The following is a 22,102-nucleotide window of genomic DNA, read 5'->3' as shown; positions in this document are numbered from 1 at the left end:
CCCCCTTCTCAGAGGTGAAGAGGATGTGCTGAAGGAGGGTGTGTGTGAATAGGGTGTGTGAATAGGGACTGGGAGAAGGGGACTGCAATTGGGATGTAAAATGAATAAATTAATAATGGGAGAAAAAGAGAAAAAAGAAATACTCAATCAGCATATGAAAAGAAAATAGGAAAAAGAGGTATCTTGAATTTAATGTCTCTCCCTACAGAATATCCCCTTCCATTGCAGGTGTTGTCTTCATGAAAACACCTTCCGCTATCGTAATGTGAATTAAATGAACTGTTAAAAAACACAAAACAAAAAAACAGCTGACTTTCTTTCTATTTCTCTGCTTGTAAGTAATTTATTCTTTTGGACTTTTTTTTTTTTTTAATTTTCATTAGTTTTATCTGGTAGTCTTAGATCTGATATCTTCAAACATCCTCAGGATCTAAGCACAATTGTGATGTTACCGAATTTTTTTCTTACCTCTGAGTTAAGCGACTTCAGCTATGTCCTCTTATTCTATAAAAGACTTAATTTCAAAAACTCCCATCCCTTATCATATGCCTGTGAAGAGTAATTTGATTTGTATATATGTCTTCTAGAGTAATATTTTGGATAACAATGAACATAGTTACTTCTTCAGAACCTTTGATTGGCAGAATATTAAGGCAATTACCGCCTCCCCACATCCTGAGTTACAGCCAGCCCCGGATATTTAATTAACATTTTGGACACAGTACCGATCTTTCATGAAACAAAATTTCCTTCTTTCCTTGCTATTTCCTTCACACCCTTACTTCTTTTGTTCGTGTGTGTGTGTGTGTGTGTGTGTGTGTGTGTGTGTGTGTATGTGCAAAGAAGTAGTCTAAAGGTCAATTAAAGAGCCCAATACCACCATTGTGGTTAAGAATCCATCAATTAATTAAGACATCTGGCAGAGCTTTCCATTCTAATGTTTGCTGGTGGGATACAGACAGGCCCCAAAGGGAGAAAAAGTCTTCAAGTTAATGCAGTATTAACAAGCTGTGAGATGCAGGGGCTTAGAAAATATGGACAAAGGAAAGAAAGTCCACCCATTCGACTCTTAGTGCCCCAAAATTTAAAATATATGCCAGCCAATATGCCAGCCATTATTGATGCTGTATTTACCTTTCTTCAGCCTATGGAGACCCTCAGCGTTTGCTGTGAGTTTGGTATATTGGTAGGTTTTTGTTGTTGTTGCTCTGATGTTGAAAGATAAACATACATTTTCAGTTCTCAAGAGTCACATGTATGTATGCAGACGTGCACATGTGCACATATGTGCTTTGGTAACTGCCTTGTTCTATCACCCTCTACTTAGACTTTTTGAAATTGTCATTAATACATTAGAGAACACATGTGTGAGGATATTGCTGCTCTACATGTGTCAAGAGAAATCTTAGGATCACACAACTAGATATCCAACACGGGAAACTTAAGCAATCAAATCCCATAAGTGTATATGTAACCGTATCATAATGACTATGTTAGAGTAAAGTCTGTTCTTTTCAATGGGATAACCATGAATGAAAACAGCACACATATCTTAAGCATTGTCTTGGGACTTTTGGATTAAAAACAAAAAACAAAAAACTGTACCTTTCAAGAAAGTGGAAGATTTTCATTTGAAAGAGGACAATGTGATAGTAAGTTTGGGTTGGCAGGTAAAGGTGCCTGTCAATCTGTGTTCAGTCCCTACACAGGATATGGGAACTGACTCCTGGGAGCTATCCCCACCCTCCACTCACACGTACCCCACACACCCACACATGGGGATAGAAAGTAAACATGGAACAATTGAATTTTTTTACACCCTTAAAAAGAATATTTTTCACAGAATACTTTTCAATGGCTAAGATCAAAAACTCAGATGACAGCAGATGCTGGCAAGGATGTGGAGAAATAGAAATACTCTTCCACTGCTGGTGTGGGATTGCAAGCTGGTATAACCACGCTGGAAATCAGTCTGGCAGTTCCTCAGAAAATTGGACATAGTTCTACTGGAAGATCCAGCAATACCACTCCTGGGCATATACCCAGAAGATGCTCCAACTTGTAATAAGGACACATGCTCCACAATGTTCATAGCAGCCATATTTATAATAGCCAGAAGCTGGAAGGAACCCAGATGTCACTCAAATGAGGAATGGATACAAAAAATGTGATGCATTTACACAATGGAGTACTACAAAGCTACTAAAAACAATGAATTTATGAAATTCTTAGGCAAATGGATGGACCTGGAGGATATCATTTTGAGTGAGGCAACCCAATCACAAAAGAAGTCATTAGATATGCACTCACTGATAAGTGGATATTAGCCCAGAAACATAGAATACCCAAGATACAATTTGCAAAACACAAGAAAATCAAGAAGGAAGACCAGAGTGTGGATACTTCAATCCTTCTTAGAAGGGGGGAACAAAATACCCATGGAAGGAGTTACACAGACAAAGTTGAGAGCAGAGACTGGAGGAAGGACCATCCAGAGACTTCCCCACCTGGGGATCTTCCCATATACAACCACCAAACCCAGACACTACTGAAGATGCCAACAAGATTTTGCTGACAAGAGCCTGATATAGCTGTGTCCTGAGAGGCTCTGTCAGTGCCTGGCAAATACAGAAGTGGATGCTCACAGTCTTCCATTGGATGGAGCATAGGGTCCCCAGTGAAGGAGCTAGAGAAAGTACCCAGAAACTGAGGGGGTTTGCAGCCCCAAAGGAGGACTTACAGTATGAACTAACCAGTAATCCCAGAGCTCTCTGGAGCTAAACAACCAATCAAAGAAAATACATTGTGGGACTCATTTCTCTAGCTGCATATGTAACAGAAGATGGTCCATTCGGGGCCATCAATGGGAAGAGAGGCCTTTGGTCTTGTGAAGGTTCTATGCCCTAGTATAGGAGAATGCCAGGGCCAGGAAGTAGTAGTGGTTGGGTTGGGGAGCAGTGGGTAGAGGATAGGGAATTTTTGTAGAGGGAACTAGGAAAGGGGATAACATTTTTAATGAAAATAAAGAAAATATCTAATAAAAATGATAAAGTTTTTTTTTTTAAAAAAAAGAATGTTTGAATAAAGAAGATCAGGTGCTGACCACATCTTCATACCATGCTTCAAATTTTGCTTGCATAAAATATCTAGTTAGTGTTGAACACAACTGGATGAAGAAAGTATCTTAAGAAATTTTATTAAGCAAGTGATAGACAGGTTGATGACACTCATGCAATTCCATTATTGAGTCTTCTATATGGTCACCATTGAGGGTGAAGCAACTTAACACTGGTTATCAATCATGCAATGTAAAACATCCAAACATAAAATGAAATAACATGTATATTTCCTGTAACAGTGTAATCTATATGTTCACGGTAGAGAATTCTGTTATCATTTAACTCTGTCTGATAGTTGTTTATTAACTGAGTAGAAATCTGTGTGCTCACTAGTTTGGTCCATACATCTTGGCTCCATTCTTTTGTGGTTGGAAAGAGTTGTCTGTACATTAGCAAAGTTAGAAACTACAACCAGAGACATAAGTGCGCTTTTGTTTTAAAGTAGCACTAATTGTGGCTTCTGCATCCCTCCATCTACACATGTATACCCCTATCCTAGAGCACCGAATAATCCATTTTATTCAAGCAGTTCTTTTACTTATATGCAAAGAAAACACTCTTGATATAAAGTTCGCACCTTTCTTAGCTTTTCCTCAATAAATATTTAACTATTATAATATCTTTCATTTCTTTTTATAAATATAATCACTCTTTTTACTCTCACTTCTCAAGCCCAAACATGAAGATAAGGACACAAAACACATGCACAAAATAAAATTCAAAGGTGAAAATAAACGGTTTATTGCAAAAATATGTAAATATACAAATCAAATGAAAATGGAAAATACATATGTTTATGAATAAAATTAAAAATGGTCTTACAGTACTAAAACCTATGGAAACAATTGGGTAGTTAACAAGTGGAGTGATCCTTTTGTTTCTCAATACAAGACAGTACTTTTTTTTTTATTAGCATCTCTGGGACTCATCTAAGATACAAAAGAGAATTAAATCCCATGTGGCTGTATACATATACACTCTACATAGCATGCTGCTTTGTTAACCTGGGTGCAGAAGTTCTCATTATCATAAATACAAGTGTGTGTCCCCCTCTCTCTGCTGTTCTATTTGAAGCATCTTCTGAAACACTGAGTCTTGAAATTAAATCTACTTAGGATGAGATATGTTATTTAGATTTGATATGCTTTATGCTATAGCACTAGAGTGGGCTCAGAATAAGAAGGGCCTATAAATAGAAAAACATGGAGGTGATATAATAGTGGCTGGGATGAATACAGACTCCAACCGTGCAGAAACTACAGAGAACAGAGGGAACAGCTGTGGTGACAAGTCTGGCCCTTGTGTTCCCATAAGTCCATGCGGAAGGTAACATTCAAAGTTTATGTGGAACTTATCTGGTACTGTGATTAAAAGGTTATTAGTGGAAATGGTAATTATTTGAAATACCAAAAACAGCATTAGCACTTCTAAAAGGTTAGATGCAAGAACGACACTATATCATAGTTTTAAGTCAAGGATTCAGAAGGGAACTCTTTTCAATTTAAAGTAATCAATAATTCTAACAAAGCAATGGTTAACTGTGGACTTCAGTACTGATGAATAAGTAATTTTAGACTTGCTTAACATTATTAACAAAACTTGGTTAAGGTCTTCCTTAATTTATGAGTCATGTTTATAGGGTACTCAGACTTCTTTAAAACAATATCTGTTTTTCTTCATCAGTTCACATAGCTTAGTTTAACTTCAATTCTAAATGTGACCTCAGGGAATAAAGTAGAAACTCAAGCAATATTAGATGATCACTGTTGAGCAGTGGCAATGGGAGGTTCACAAACAAGAGATTCCCCTGCAACCCAGATCAACTGTTGAAGCATTAAGTCGTTCATATTAATTTAGGGGAGGTAAGAACTTTGACAACTATATACAGAGAGCCAGGAATTCACAAATGGAACAGAAATGAAATGAAATGAAAATATCAACACAAAACCATAACACTATTAACATAATTTAAAGATTGAACACTAGTTCTACTGGCTTTCAATATTTTGCCAATGACTACTGAAAGATGTATGTGTGTGATTATGTATAGCCCAAAATAATACACAGAGATAATTTATAGGCAGGTGGATATACACACACACATGTCATTTGTGGATACTTCTATATACATAGACATATAAAATTTATGTGTACAGAGATCATATATATATGTATATATGTATATACATATATATACATGTTAGATATGAAATAGAAATTGGCCTCTCTAAATGTGAATGTTATACTTGCCTTTCACTTTTGCAAGTCTGAGAAATAGTGAAATTCTGCTTGAAACTAATAAAACCACTTCATTATTAATGATTTGCAGGGTGATCCATTTGGAGCAAGGTACTACAGGCACTGCACAATTAATTACCATGAATAATCATTCTTTTGGAATAGTAATGCCAAAAGGAAACTCAGTACCTCTCACCTCCACTTCATAATGAAGAGGTGTGTGAAGGAGTGAGGATTAACCACTTTCCTGGTTTTCCCCTCTAGGGTCAGAATTAACAAACAAACCGCCAAGCATTCTCTTCTGTGCTCTCTTCCCATGTGAAAAATGCCCTGAGAGCGCTTTTGCATTTTCTCACTCTCCATTAGCACCATTAAAGCTTCCCCGCAGACCGCAGCAAGCGTGATGCTGCCTATGAGATATGAGTGACAGATCCAATAGGTAGGGAAAGGAAGGAACAAGTACCGACCTGTCTATCTGTAGACAGATGAGAAATTACTATGATAAAACAAAAGCCATGGCTTTTTCAAGTTTATAAATATGATCTCCATTACCTGAGATGAGAGCGAATGGGGTTTAGTAGCAGGAAGGCAGTATGTCGCTTAATCAGTCACGAGGAACAGCTGCAGTTTGACTGTTAGTCTTGCTTAGGTGGTAGATTCAACAGACACAGAAGCAAAGGAGTGAAATAGCCTCAGCTCACACAGATTTAGTCCCTGATTACATGCTTAATGGATGACGGAAGAGAAGAGAAAATTAAAGGAGTGTCCTACTGAGAAACAGGCGATACTCCTGTCAGCAGGTAAAGTATCTTTAAACAGAGTTTTGAGTCACTGGGCAAAGCAGTTCCATAGAGGTGAGATTTTTACGAAGAGATTAGAAAAGAGGGAAGAACAGAGGTGGGGGTGCATCAGACACATCTTTACTTGTAAAGATCAAAATGACTTTTAGAACTGGTGGCGGACTGTGGAGTCCATCACTGTAACGCTTAGTATTGCTGAGAGGCAGAGCTGCCAGCCGTACAGTCCCGGAATATTTTCCTCCCAGGGGGCTTAGACAGGACTCTTTTTCTGTCTATGAAGCCACAGCCTAGAAGGAAAGAGGGGGCCCTTCCTCCCATGAACCGCCTTGTTCTTTGTACCCCCTCACTTCTCCTTTCATACGTTTTTCAGGGATGAGTAGGAGAGACCCTGCTTGTCATTGCTAGACCACCTGGGACTCTTCTTCACTGGCATGGCCACCTGCAACTGCTTCCAGAACCTGCCCTGAGGATACTTGGATTTCTCTCCTTTCCATTTAATGACCGTGAGCACCGTCTTAGCCCGCTTCAGCTCTTTCACCTTCATGTCCTTCACAGCTTTGTACTGCACTAAAATGACGTTGATGTTGCCCCGGGAGGCCATATTTTCTAGGCCAGCCTTGAGCTCCAGGAGGGCTTGTGTTCCCTGGAGCACGTAGTTGGGACTTAGGACAACCAGGAGTCGTCTGCTTTTCTGAATGAAGCTCAGGGTCTCATCTGTGACAACTGGGAAAGAAAACACCATGGGGATTAGTGTTGGCCAAGAACTACCTGATTCAAAGAGGTGAAGGATGGAAGATAGGGAACTTGGAACGACAGCCTGGGAAACAAGGCTGAAACAGCTTTATCAGCAACAGTCCTAGTAACTTTCTCTTTAACCACACTGTTCCTGGAATGTCACTCTGATGAGGAAAAAAAAATGGAGTCATATATAAATGCCCAACTCTCCAAATGTTTCCAAATGACTAAAACTAAAATATGGTGGAATATGATGGGCTGCTGTTACCCAGTTCCTCAAAGGCCCTATTTGAACCAGATGGAATAGATATATTGTAGTGACATCACTTTCTTCAAATAGTGTTGCAGCTCAGACAAAGAGGCTCCTGAAAGAAAATACTATCTTCTATGAAACGTCTTCACACAAATATGAACTTCAGAGTCAAAGCCCCCAAGTTGCAGCTGCAGCTAACCAAGGACAACACCAGGGAATGCCAAATTTGAGTCTGTCTCTCTGTCTCTCTCTCTCTGTCTCTCCCTCTCCCCCTCCCTCCCTCTCTCTCTTTCTCTGCTGATGTGTACTTTCCTGATGCCAACTGATGTCACTGTTGCTAGATTAGTAACTCAAGCAAATGGCATCTTGGCAAGCAGTGTATTCCCCCATCAGCTCTTTAGTTTTCTCTGTTGTGGAGATGAAATAAAACATGCATATTTCTCTTTAACCTCTGGTTATCACTGGACAGCCCATCGTCAGCTACTGCTAGGTGATGTGTTTTGCATTTACTAACTTTGAATTACTTTCTCCAAGTTGGGAAAAAAAATAGTGCGGAAAATGGAAATACAGCCTAATTTTATTCAAGGGCTCTGATTAATTCCTGTCACTAAATTCTTGGGACAAATCTATCACCTCACAGATGCAGAGGGAGACCCGCATAATCCTTCACCCAGAGGAGAGACACTCACTAGCTCCAGGCAGTGTAGTGGTGTAGTGGAAACACATATCACACTCCACCCGTGCTCAGCAGTCATTTCCATTCTTAGTCTTTACAGTTGCAGAAGTAATGGGGAAAGACTTGCCAATTAAAATCTAACATGTGCAACTCAGGGGAGAATTCAGGGATGGGTAGGTGTTTACTCTAAGCATTTCCACTGGTGGCTGACCATGTATAAGCACAGAAAGAAGTCCAAAGGCAAAGTGGCCTCGGGAAGAGCAGTAGAAAGGATATAAAGGGAATACGCTCTGCAAGATGCAAGAATAATTATGCATTCTTCAAAGGACTGTCAGAACCCCGAGGAAGGTCTTACCCAGATATATACTGCAGAGTTTCTCATCACTGTTCACATAGTAGATAGGGTATTATACATTTTGTGGAGGAATAAATAGGAACATGGATGAGTTGGGCAAATTAAGGATTAATGTGAGTGGAATTTTGTCTTTAACCATTTAAGCGATCATTCCATGACATAATAACACTTAAAGAGAATCATCTGTGGAATACAATCACAGTCTTTGAGTGATGACTGATACACTAACTCAAAATGAGAAGAAAACTGTGTCTATCCCAGGTATCAACTACCCACACATTAAAAATTAAAAAAAATGTATAAAGCAGTTAATGTGAACATATTATCAAGGGGGGAGGGGTGAAAACAAAACAAACAAACAAACAAAAAAGATCATTCCATGCTCCAGACAGGAGGCAGTGCACTCATTCTGATCAGGAAAGGCTTATGAGAGATGGAGCATGATTGCTGATGTGCTTGCTAAAAATCTCACAAATGAACCATGACTTTGCTATTATTTGGACTTCAAAAGGGGAGGCATTGGTTTTGCAAAAAATACTCAGGAGTTAAAGCTTTTCCTTATAAAACTTGCAAGAATGCAACAGCCTTGCATGTGTTAAGCTAAAACTCAAACATACACACTGAGAGAAAGGGAGAGGCAGACCACGAAAGGCAGATTTGAGTGGCACTAGCTTGCTGACACAGATGAGAGAAAATGCTGAGAAAGAACTCGGGACATACTGTATCAACAGGAAGATGCTCTATGCTTCCTGTTCAGCAACTCAGCTCCATTTAAAATGAGGAAACCTCGGTCTGTGTAAAGTAGCGTTTTCTATACTGTCTGTTTTAAAAGAAAATATAAAAAGAAACCCTAATGCGCATCAGCCTGACACTTGCAGTGAGATAGACTTCCTAAGGACTGGCACTTTTCTGACAAGGAACACTTCAAGATTGCAAGGGAATGTTTTTTAAGCCATAAACGGAACAGTGTACACCTATGTACCTCACACTGGGGCTGCTTCTCTATAGAAGTCTCTATTACTCGAAGGAATTGTATGTTCCATACCCGAATACCAACGCTGAGCTACAACCCATGTGTGCACCAAAGCTCAGGATTCACTGTCCTTTCAGGGAGGCACCATTGCTGCTCATCAGAAATACCTACTTCCCCCAGGCAGGCTGTCTCTGTCGAAGATGCACAGCTTGTATCCAAACTCATTCTCCAAAACTCCACGCAGCGTCAGCAGCACAAATTCCTCTTCTTCCACATTTCTTGCATAGGAAACATAAATATCATACTCCTTTCCATCTAGTAAAAGGAACACATAGCCGATGCAAATTAGGAAAACGTCTCAAACTGTCCTTTTGTTTTCTTAAATTTAACTTCTGGGTGTTGGACATTTTCTTTCTTTTCCTTTCTCCTCTTCTACTTTTTCTCTTTCTTCCTTTCCTGTTTTATTTATTTTACTTTTTTGCGTTTTGTGAATAATATGTAATTTTCTAGTGCCGACAGTACTCATGCCAAGTGGGCATGGGAGTTCAAACTGCACCTGATGTATATTCTACTCTCATGTCAGGGAGCCGCCCCTGTAGCAAGCAGGTAAAGACTGCCTTATGACTTAAGTGAACAGAGATGAACATCACAGGTGCTAGTGGCTAATGTCAGGCAAGAAATTTCTACTCAGTGTTCTAGAAAAATACCTGCTAATACATTAGAACCTAAATTGAGAAAGACAATGAAACTGACCAAATTATACCTAAAAAGAACAACAAGTAAGCCATGTTTAGGTTCAATATATTGATCATCCCTTAAATTTGTTTAACAAAATCCATGAGTCATTAAAAATAAAGATTATGTGTTTCTTCTCAAAGCATGCTGAATTAGATTAGAATCTTCAAGCATGGTGTATTTCTTCTTTTCTGTCAGGATAGATTCAAATGTTTCACTCATACTGCCAAGAAAATTTCTGCCAGGAATACACAATAGAAAGATTTTTTTTTTTAAAATAGTAAGAACCAAAGAAAAAGATAATCTCAAACTCAAAAGTACACTTGGGTCACCTGGGGGTATTGTTAAAGTGTAAGTTCTGTTTCAGGTTAAGTCAGGTTTTGGTTCTGCAGTTAAAGTGTTTCATCATCATCATGATGCTATAGGTCCAAGGGTCTTCCCTTGATTTCAGCATGTGAATCTACATCTGGATGTGGTGGCACATGGCTGCAATCCCAGCACTCAGGATTGTGTTCAGCCTGGGATATACAATGGGGCACTGTGTCAAAACACAAAGGAGCAAACAAAACAAAACAAAAGACTGTGCACTTGAACTGTCCTATCAGTAACCAAGAATCACATGTGTCTGTTGACCATTGGAACGCAGCTGTTGGGACGGAGATGTGCCACGACTGCAAAACAATGTTCTGAATTTCCAGTACTTTCAATGCCAAAAAGGCTGTAGAACAGCTCATTAACTTCTAAAAATCATTTTAATTCTGAAATAATAATGTGAAAATATTGAATCAAATATTTAGTTTTGCTTGTGCTCTTTGAGCCACTGGGGGAAATTGTAAATTTCATGCAGGATACTCATCACATTTTTTTTTTGTATGGATAATGCTAATCTAGATTAAATCACATATCCATCAAGAAAAGTGAACAGTGTACTTTGGAAAGACTTCTTCTTAGTAGGATTAGCTGAAATAAGAGATAATAGTGTTGATCTTAATGGTTCATCTACAAAGGAAACATGCTTTCCGAAGACGGTGATATAAGTGATTTGCAGCACACTTCCAATACTTACCAAGAATTGTTTCATCTGTTCCAAAGTGAGCTCGGTAAAAGAGGACCATCTCCAGCCAGTAAACATGGTAAACCACAATGAGAACCACTACCAGAAAGACCGTGGCTCCAAAACCACAGGCGAGTTCTACTGTGTACCTTGGTGGTATGACTACAGCAAATGACAAAATAATAATGATGATAATTAACTTCTATTTAGTGAACACAGTTACCCAACCATATTCTTAATGGCTGGATCAGCCATGCAGCTAAGTTTATGCACACATGTTAATGAGCAGAAGCCATGTGACAATAGATTAGGCATCCCTCTTCTTTACTCCGTTTTGTTGTTGTTTATGGATCCTATCACAGAAACTGCTTTAGGTTATTCAATGATTTGAGTAGATACTACATGTATACAAAGTAATATGGATCTTATCATTGGGAAAGATCTCTAGGAAGGTTATCAAATTCAACTCAAAATAGGGCCTTGCACATGCTAGGAAAATGCTCTACCACTGTGGAATATCTCCAGCCACATATAAAATGAGATGGCCTTGCTATATGGCACAAGGTTACCATTGTCCTGCTTCAGACTTCTGTGTATGAAGACGGTAGCAATGTGCCACAGTTCTAGGTCAACGATAGCTTTGCAAGTATCATATCTGGTGACTGATCACTTCTTGCCATGTGCTCCCGAGAAACATTTGAAAAAAGGCCCATTATCAAAGAAGGCAACTTGGAAAAAACAATCGTAATGTGTCTACTTATTTTGATGCCATCGTCTTTCTATCATCAGTATCAGAAAAAGTTAATTCCTTTCGTTAATTTAAAAAGAAGCTTCATATCGCTTCTCGGCCTTTTGGATAAGATCAAGTGTAAAACGAAGCTTCAGATCTAGTATTTTCACTGGGTAGAAATGGGCCAGTCTGGTGGTTATCATGTAGAAGAATGCGAATTGATCCATTTTTATCTCCTTATACAAAGCTCAAGTCTAAGTGGATCAAAGACCTCCACATAAAACCAGAGACACTGAAATTAATAGAGGAGAAAGTGGGGAGAAGCCTCGAAGATATGGGCACAGGGGAAAAATTCCTGAATAGAACAGCAATGGCTTGTGCTGTAAGATCAAGAATGGACAAATGGGACCTCATAAAATTGCAAAGCTTCTGTAAGGCAAAATACACTGTCAATAAAAAAACAGGCCACCTACAGATTTGGAAAGGATTTTTACCAATCATAAATCTGATAGGGGACTAATATCCAATATATACAAAGAGCTCAAGAAGCTGGACTCCAGAAATTCAAATAATCCCATTAAAAATGGGGTACAGAGCTAAACAAAGAATTCACAACTGAGGAATACCAAATGGCTGAGAAGCACCTGAAAAAATGTTCAACATCCTTAATCATCAGGGAAATACACATTAAAACAACCTTGAGATTCTATCTCATACCAGTCAGAATGGCTAAGTTAAAAAATTCAGGGACAGCAGATGCTGGCGAGGATGTGGAGAAAGAGGAACATTCCTCCATTGCTGGTGGGATTGCAAGCTTGTACAACCATTCTGGAAGTCGATCTGGAGGTTCCTCAGAAAATTGGTCATAATACTACTGGAAGATCCAGCAATACCTCTCCTGGGCATATACCCAGAAGAAGTTCCAAATGGTCATAAGAAAACATGCTCCACTATGTTTATAGCAGCCTTACTTATAATAGCCAGAAGCTGGAAAGAACCCAGATGTCCCTCAACAAAGAATGGATACAGAAACTGTGGTACATTTACACAATGGAGTACTACTCAGCTATTAAAAACAATGAATTTATGAAATTCTTGGACAAATGGATGTATCTGGAGGCTATCATCCTTAGTGAGGTAACCCAATTACAAAAGAAGTCATTAGATATGCACTCACTGATAAGTGGATATTAGTCCAGAAACATAGAACAACCAAGATACAATTTGCAAAACATAAGAAAATCAAGAAGAGGGAAGACCAATGGGTGGATCCTTCGTTCCTCCTTAGAATAGGGAACAAAATACCCATGAAAGGAGTTACAGAGACAAAGTTTGGAGCTAAGACAAAAGGGTGGACTATCCAAAGACTACCCCACCTAGGGATCCATCTTATAATCAGCCTCCAAACCCAGACACTATTGCATATGCCAGCAAGATGTTGCTGAAGGGACCCTGTTATAGCTGTCTCATATGAGGCTATGCCAGTGCCTGGCAAATACAGAAGTGGATGCTCACAGTCATCTATAAGATGGAACAGAGGGCCCCCAATGGAGAAACTAGAGAAAGCACCCAAGGAGCTGAAGGGGTCTGCAACCCTATAGGTGGAACATCAATATGAACTAACCAGTACCTCCGGAGCTCATGTCTCTAGCTGCATATGTAGTAGAACATGACCTAGTCAGCCATCACTGTGAAGAGAGGCTCCTTGGTATTGCAAACTTTATATGCCCCAATACAGGGGAATGCCAGGGTCAAGAAGTGGGAGTGGGTGGGTAGGGGAGCAGGGCAGGCGGAGGGTATAGGGATAGCATTTGAAATTTGAAATGTATATAAAGAAAATATCAAAAAAAAAATAAAAGAAAGAAAGAAAAAGAAATGGGCCAGTCTAAATAATGACAAGTGTTATTTGGTTCGAGTATTTGCCAAGTCCACAGTTCTATGACAAACACTGCAGAGACTGACTTCCACCATCTGAGCTTTGACTGTTTCCTCGTTATCTACTTATTTTCCATGGTGCATATCACAGAGAGGCTTTATGGACGTATCAGAGATAGAATGGGAGAATTCTCAATTTATTAAAAATGAGGTATTAATTCCAAAGGCCCTCCATCCTGCCTCCTGCTCTAGAAACCAAGTCTGCAGTCACTGCGCACTTCGCTCACCTCTCCCTTTTCTCAAAGCTATCAGGGAAAACAAGCATCTTGCTGTGACAGGGTGTGACTTCTGGCAGAATATGGCTTTCCTTTCTTTATTTTTCAATTTGTATATGTCTTTATTTTCTATCATCTTCAACCAACAAACCTGTTCTTCTTAGCCTGAGCTTTGTGCACAGAAATGTCTACTCTTCTTTTTACAATTTTATTTCAGCATTTGTCGAACTATAGGTAGTCAATGGGCCTGCTTCTCCACCCCTTCCCAGTCCCAACTAAACTGGCTCTTCCTACCCTTCCAGGTGGGAACTTTTTGTCTATCCTATCTCTTGGTCTCTTGGAATCCCAATGAACTTTCCCAGAACCGGAATATTACTCTTTATTTATGTACTTGCTTTTCACTCATGAAGATAACCAAAGAATCCCAGTGTAACAATCAAAGGTAGAAACATCCACTTCCTCTATTAGCTGTGGTCCTGTAGCTGAAGACTTTGAGAAATATACAGTGTTTGCTGGGCATGAAGTAGGGGTTAGTATTGGTTGGTTTGCTAATGACTTCCTTGTCATGCATTTGACAGAAGCTTGGGAGAAGAACCATGAGGAGACAGGGAGGGCTAAAAACGTAATTCAGGAAGGTAAAGAAATAAGGGAGCAATTCATTTGGTTAATTTAAAAACTATTATGGGTATGTTTTAAAAGCAGATAGTGTGATGGGCTTATTAAGGAGGAAAAGTTTGCCAGTCAGGCTCTAATAGAGGAGAGGCAGCATAAATAAAGTTGCTGTAAGCATCTGCACATGGTAGGTGCCAAGTGTCTGCTAGGACAGGCATGGGAGAATCTTCTCCAAGGCTGGATTGCCACCCAGATTCTCCAAAAGTATGTATATCTTTGTGTAATACACTCAAAGTGTTAGGTCATTGATCATTTGGTGGGGGTGGGAATGACCTTTAAGACGAAATTTTATCCCAATGGTAAGCAGCCTGGACCTGAGTCCAAAGTTCTCAAATTTAGGGATAAATCCTCGACTTTCAAGTTCATTGACCTGACTCCAGCCTATTACATATCTAGTACAGGGAACACTCTGGAACTGGCCAGTAGAATATGGTAATCAGGTGTGCTCCCATGCTGGCCCCAAGGTAATGATTTTTTAAATGGGTTGGTGTTTTTCTAAATATCAATAGAGCTCTTGCTTAATGACTGAAAGATCAATTACCCCATCAATTTCTCTCTGGCATCTCATATTTCTATTCTGTATTTTACTTTGGGTTTTCCAAACTTGTTCTGTATCACCTGTGATTTGAATCATATTTACAGATTGTGCTTTCTGTAGTCATTTTGCTAAGGAAGATTCCCCTAATAGTACATAATAATTGGCTCTTAAAATAAATAATCCACTGGGCTTCCCGTTTTAAATGGCTGGAGCTGTGCATAGGCTGTGTTCTACAAGGCTGTCTTGTAAAACAGAGAGACCTTATAGAGAAAACTAACCCTTAGCCTATACTTTGTGTCCTTCCCCCTGCAGGGCTCAGCATTCAGCACAATGATTGCGTGCTGATGAAATTTCAGAGAAAAAGGTTTAGGAACAGAAAGGAGTGATGCAATCTGCCCATGCTGGACTCCTGCTCTCATCGATTCCACTAAAGTCTCAATTAGAACGTAGCCAAATGCTGACATTTGCTTATTTTTACTCTCCAAATGAGAATTTACTTTGTAATTCTGTATTAGAAATTGGCTCTAAAACCCAAATGCCCAGCTAGTGATTGTTGTTAAAAGAATCCAGAACTCCAAGACAGTCCTGTCCCATTTGGGGTTCTGGCTCTATAATCATCTTTGTCCTTGGCAAACCAAGTTATTTATCTTCACTGTTGCAGTTGGCTTGTAATCTCCCTCCACGTGGCAGCACTCTGGACTTTCAAATGTCCCCAGTTGCAGAGCCCAGGGCCAGTCAGTACTAAATTCACCATAAGTTTGGAAACTGCGGTGGTGACCATTGTCTGAAATGTTAACTAAAGAGGGCTTGATTTAAATAAAAACCAAAACAGAGAACTGTGAATGGAGCTGCAAATCTGATGGACTTGACAACCTCTGACCTTACTGTTTGCTGGTAATAGAAGTACCTGAGGTGGAACTAATTGTCCCTCCAGAGTATCTAAAATAATGTTTTGCTTTTCACATAGGAGAACTGTTAAGAGTAAGATAAGCCCATGGTTATTACATCTTATTCTTTCTAAAAATTGCTAAAGTTATTTTTTAGATTTTGGTTCAGAAAGGAATGTCATGAGAAGGTGGTGGTTGCTCTTACCTAGTGAAGGATATAAGAGTAGAGACTACTATTTTGAATTTCAAGGACTAAGTAACAGAGAGAAGGGAACCAAGTAGAAAATAAACTCTAGAAATCTGCATGAGGTTAACTTCAGTCTGGCTAAATGTAAAGCTGTAGATACCTAATTTTACACTTACAGTGTCCTAGAGGGAGTGTCTAGGAAATGAACAACCACAGGGGTACTTGCAGGTCTGGGGGAAGTGAGAGGCCCAGCATCTGAGCAAAGAAACAGTGACAAGCCCGTGATGCCAAAAAGGCAGACATATATTATAAACAAATCAACCACTGGCTGCAATAAAATTCAACATTCTAACAAAATATATCTATTAGGCTCAAAATAATGACAAAACACAGGCTAGGAGAAAAATAAAAGGATCAATATTCAAAAGTAAAAACTGAATCCAGAATTGGCAGAGATGGTTTAACAGTTAGATAAGCACTGTCTGTGGAGGTTTATATAAATGAACACTCCAAAGAGTAACCAGGAAGTACCACCCTCCAGTGAAGCAGAAGTATAAAATCTGAAAAATGCATTCTTCAAAGTTATTGTGAATCATTTATGACAATATAAGTCAACAAAGTCTCTGTAGGTTCTGAAAAGGCTGCAAGGGAATGACACCCACAATTTATGAGCATGGACCCCAACTTAGGAGAAAGAGGGAGCATCCTTGAGAACAACCAGGGAAGTGATGCACAAAAGCACTGTCTTAGGGGAAAAGAAGAGGAAATAGAAAAACTGCTTTATTTGGTAATATCAGCACATAAAAATCAATTAACTGTATTTCTATGGTTTATTAATAAGCAATTAGAGAAGAGAACTTAAAAATAAACTGGCAGCCTAAAATTAAAATATTTAGAGACAAACTTGATGATATTCAATAACATTCTGTACACTCAAATATTTTCTGAATAGATGAAATAAATCACTAAGACTATATATAGAGATCTGTTATCTTTATGGATTGGTAGAAACAATATTGTTGTAATTAATATTCCTCACAGGTTTCATAGAGTCCCGATCAAAATCCCAGCAGAATTGTATTTAGCAATTGGTAAGTTGGTACTGATATATGTAAGAAAAATACGTAGTTTCTAAAATGTGAAATTATCTTGAAAAAGAAAAGATGGCAGTGTTTCTGATTTAATAATTTAAAGCTATATTAATAAAAAATGGTGTTAGACTAAACACAGACTAGAGGATAAAATCAACTGATTAAGAGATGCAGAAAGTCATAGAGGAATTGGTGTTTTTTGTTTTATCAAATTTCAAGACAATTCAAGAAAAATAAAGTGAAACATGTTCAGCATGGTGGGAAAAAAAGAGAACAAAACCAATTTCCAATGTCAATCTGCAACACACACCCTCAAAACTAGAGACGGAGATGGAACACAGCCTAAACAGAAGAAGAGGGAGAAATTGCTGAGAAGAGCATAACCTCTTTTGAGCTAACACAACAAAGAATGGTCAGCACATGATCAAAAAACTCTCAATGCCTTAAAAAGAGATGAGTAAAATGAGCTTCCTCGAATTATTAAGAATTTTGCTTATCAAAATATCAACTCACAGGGACCAATAGTTTAAGAGCACTGCTGCTTTGTCAGAGGACTGCGGTTCACTTCCCAGAACCTACATGGCAGTCTACGGGTGCTCTAACTCCAGCTCCAGGGGATCTGATGGCTTTATTTTGGCTTCTGAAGGCACACCCCCCCATGGTACATAAGTATATGTATTTGTATGTGTATATGTATATTTATGCAGGCAAAACACTCATGCACATAGGAAAAACACATCTTTTGAAAAATAAATACATTCACAAGCTGGATGGAAATTTTTAAAGATTTTAAAATTAACAGAGGATTGCATTCAGGTGCTTGTATGTGTGGGTAGGCATATGTGTCGTATGTGTTTTATGTACGTGTGTAGTATGAGTTGTACGTCACATTCAAATTTAAGTCAAATGATCTGGCTGAAAATGACTGAAGGCGTTTAATGGTCTTGCGGAAAGAATGATTAATGATCAATGAGCTTACACCAAAGTCTTCAACATGCCTGAGGAGAGACCAAGTGCAGTGAGTTGCAAACATTCATATACTACAATGGCTAGAGTTTAACAGTGGACAGCTCCAAACACTGATGAGAAAAGGGAACATGGGAGGGTTCTGTGTACAACTGGTGGCAGTGTGAAACAGCAAACCTCCTAGGCAACCGGCTTGGTGGCTTCTCTTATGATTAAGCACACATCTCCTTAGCCCTTGCCACTCTCTGATGATAAGACAACTGCATTTATGACATGTTTGCTTTAGCTCTCTCCTATGTTTATGTAGTACTTTAACTAAATAAATGAAATGTTCTGTCAGGAAAGACAGTTTCAGTGAACTCTTCTCATTCATGTAGTAACCTCTTTCTGTCATGGTTTGTGTGTGTTTTTTCTTTCTTTGTTAGAGACAGGTTCTCTGGTAGTTCAGGCGAGTTCGGAATGGGCTATGCAGCTAAAGCAGACCTAAACTCCTGCATATTCTGCCTCAGTCTCCCTCATGGCAGGATGACAAGCCAGGGTCACCAGTTTGTGCTTTCTGTTATTGTTTGGATGAAGTACAGATGTAAAATACAAGGGTCAGTACTCACTAAACAGGTGGGTCATGTGACCCTTCACAGCCTCTAGGCTGTCCCCACTGCCGTCTAGTTTCACCCAGAGCCAGTGATTCTGTGCTACGGTGGGTACTCAGATGGACTGGCAGACATGCTTATGCATGTCCATAAAACATTATTTCTGTGTGCCTTGATACTATTCTTTGATAAGTTATCAACATAAGTCATCTTATATTACTGCTCTGCGGAGTACATGCCTTAGAAGAAAGCCCCCAAATCCCCTGTACTTGAGCAATCTGGATTCTAACACAATTGAAAAGGCCCAGCCTGCAGCAATCTAAACCCCTGAAGACCTTCATTTGGAATGTTAAATATTAAGGGCTCTAAGAGGTCTTGAGTAAAGTAATTTGATTTATTTCATAACCTAGACTATAATGATATTTATTTGATTACAGGTTTGTTTGTTCTTTTGGCAATTAATGCTACGAAACCCTTGGAGAAATAAGAGCTAGCGTTTATTGAATAGTTGATAGTACAGATTAATGACAATGCTAGTTCTGAACATTTTTTAACATCCTGAGAGGTACTGGTATTGGTTTGTCCATTTTTATGAAAAACCTAATAAGGCTCTGACAGTATCTGTCTTTTCCAACATCAGAGAGTTAGGCTGCATGGAAGCTAGAGTTTTATCAGACTATGATGTGAGAGCACATCAAATGTGTGGGGCTAGGATGTTTTAGAATGACATAATTACTATGTGATGTCACTGCTAACTTTACTCCATAACACTGGAAAATATTTTGGAAGGAATCAATTGGTTGGGATATGTGTTAGGGGCAAGACTCAGAGAGAAATTTAGGCAATATGACTTAGGAGCAACAGCTCACACAAGAAGGATTTGTAATTTTCCTTTATTATAGAAAATACACATGTTAATGGAGAAATTATTTGAACAGCAAATGAAATCATATTTTAATAAGTTTTATTTTATCAATTATAACATTATAAAACTGCCTAAACACTGGTACTTGTTTAAAATGTGAATTTGAAATTTTCTGAGAATTAATATTAATTAATATTTATATTCTCTGCCCTCCTTAACTTCTTCTACACAAATAGATGTCTGCTAGTTACATTTTAGTCTTTTATATACTTCTAAGAACAGCTGTGGGTGCATAATTCAGGAAAAATTCCCAAAGGATGAGGTCATGTGGCACAATCACTCTTATGACTCTCGAACCCTGTTTCTAGTTCCTTCTAAAGGCATCTTTGTGCTTCACTGACCATATGTGGCTCTAGCAATTCTGTTACATCTTTACTCACTTGGAATATTTTCATTTTTCATGATTATCTAAGATATGAAATTGTGTCTTATTGTACCCATGTATTCATGGATTTTCTTCAAGCAACATTTAGAAACAAAGGCGTTGACAACATCGGAACCAGCATACTGATCATTATCACAAAGATGGAAGCTTTCTCTTAGGATTTTTCATTTAACTGACTCAGTGTTTTGTGTCCGATGTGGGTGCAGAAATTCTCTCCTTTATTTCCTATTCACCACTGTGTTACCGTGAGAGTTCACAGAGTCATCGGCTCGGTGCATCCATTACCTTTCTGTTTCACCTTGGCAGCCTGCTCAGCTTCCCCTTTGGTATTTCGAGCATGACAGACATAGTTGCGCCTGAGATCCTCCGGGGTGACTTTCTTGATGCTCAAAATCTGAGTCCTTGTTTCATCTTCCGTTGAAGAATAACTTACACTACACACAAGGAGAAGCAAATCAAAAATATCTGTGAGATACAATGCCTATGCTCTCTCTGTGAATCAGAAGTTAAGTGAGGGCAGATGGGGTGCTGGCAAGGATCTTCTCGCACACTGGACAAACCCCAATGCTAGAGTCTCACTACACCTCTTTCTTCCGAGCTAAATCTAGATGCTGGGGCACAATGCCTGTACCAGCTTGCAAAGAACCGTCTGGGATCAGACTCATTTAGGATTGCTGCATGTTTTGTCATTTAATGCTATGTACTTTGGGCAATGTCTCTAAACTTTGCATGTCCTGTCTGTTTTTTGAAGGAGTGTATTATATGAATAATTTACGGGAATACTTGGAAGGCTGACCAAGCATCTGTGTCTGCCGCAGAAACACTCGATGAGTGCTCCCGTGTGCTATTTTAACCCCATAGTAAGTGTTGCAGTGCAGAGACACTGGATGCTTGACTTGCAAACACAGGCAGACATTTTGTGTGATGTTGAAACTGCATAGTTGAATCCTAACACAGGAAGAGAAGAAATAGCTCAGAATGAGAAAACTGAGCTGTGAAATAAATATAGTCAAACTCCAGTAACTCTAAGACCAAGTGTTTTGTGTTGTAAGAGCAGGACTTTATTTAGTTCCCTTTAAACGAACTGTCTGGGTAAGATCTAAATATCTCCCTCCCTTAGCCAATATGCATATTTTTCTTTAGATTACACTTACTGTCATTCATAAACATTTGTTTAGAGGCTCAGTTGTTTTCTTCCACGTTAAGGTCCTGCTCTGTGGAATACTGCAAATATATCTTACTCACAGCAAGGTAGAATAACATGACTTTGCTATCCTAAGCATTCATTTATTATGAGGATGAGAATCACAATTCTTAACATTCCTGAAATGACCAATAATTGTCCCTCGAGTTTTCAAGCTAAAATTGTCATCAACTCTTCTCTGTTTCTCAAACATCCAGGTCTGTGCATACAATGTCCCCTTTACCAGATTGCTGTTCATATCTTAACTGAGCAAGTTTGATTTGAACGCTGCTTCTTTTGTGGAGGGCCCCTTAATCCCCCTGAACTGAAGGAATCCTCTAAGAATTCCTCCTCTAACATCTCCTCCTTCTCTACTACTTATATATCAGATACTGTAAATAGACACATGATCTGTCATAGTTTACCTAATGAGGGATAGCTAAGTAAGAAAAGAGGCTGTTCAAAGTAGACATTTTATAATTTCTACAAAAACTTACATTACTATTAGGAAAGAAATAGGTTTGAATTGTAGAAATTCAATTAGCTTAAGGTCTGTTTGCACAAGGTGACCAAATTTAGGGTCTTAATAACTATTCTGTCACATATGTCACCACAGTGATTTATTAGTTTCTGGAGCGAACCAATTCTCTCTAGCAATTTATACCTCACTTACAGAGAAGTCTTTTGTCTCCAGAGACCTATACGTTCTCCTTTGTTAAATTCTTACAAATATCAAGTTTACTTAAGAATGAAATGACCCAAGTTGTTATATCAAGAGAGGTATGTATTATTACCCATAAGCTTTTGAAAATTAGCTCTTTGGGATTTTTGAACATTTACTTTTAAAAGTGAAATTTAGA

The 22,102-nt window shown here is 38.8% G+C and overlaps 1 protein-coding gene and 1 long non-coding RNA gene across 7 annotated transcripts in view; one reads left to right on the top strand and one right to left on the bottom strand.

Annotated features, from left to right (window-relative positions):
• Positions 1-6,899, top strand: part of Gm20319 (predicted gene, 20319) — a 40,821-nt gene extending 33,922 nt beyond the window's left edge. The window contains exon 3 of the long non-coding RNA NR_105063.1: positions 6,528-6,899. This is a non-coding gene — a long non-coding RNA (predicted gene, 20319). The remainder of the gene's footprint in view (positions 1-6,527) is intronic.
• The window catches only part of Il1rap (interleukin 1 receptor accessory protein), a 148,620-nt gene that overhangs the window by 8,548 nt on the left and 117,970 nt on the right, over positions 1-22,102 (bottom strand). For 4 of the 6 annotated variants that reach the window (XR_875736.3, NR_152416.1, NM_001159318.1 and 1 more), the window contains exons 8-10: positions 20,345-20,493; positions 10,951-11,100; positions 9,321-9,464 (exon numbers count right to left, since the gene is read on the bottom strand). Coding sequence is in view for 4 of the 6 variants with exons in the window: in NM_001159318.1 (NP_001152790.1) it covers positions 9,321-9,464; positions 10,951-11,100; positions 20,345-20,493 (443 nt within the window). In the remaining 2 variants the exon portion in view is untranslated. Of the gene's footprint in view, positions 1-3,832; positions 6,881-9,320; positions 9,465-10,950; positions 11,101-19,226; positions 20,494-22,102 lie in introns of those variants that run through there. The other 2 variants (NM_008364.2, NM_134103.2) reach the window with 2 other exon arrangements.

Source organism: Mus musculus, chromosome 16, assembly GCF_000001635.26.
Source record: "Mus musculus strain C57BL/6J chromosome 16, GRCm38.p6 C57BL/6J".
Classification (NCBI taxonomy): Eukaryota; Metazoa; Chordata; class Mammalia; order Rodentia; family Muridae; genus Mus; species Mus musculus.
Note: the sequence above shows the minus strand (reverse complement) of the source record. Positions and strands in the feature narration are given on the sequence as shown.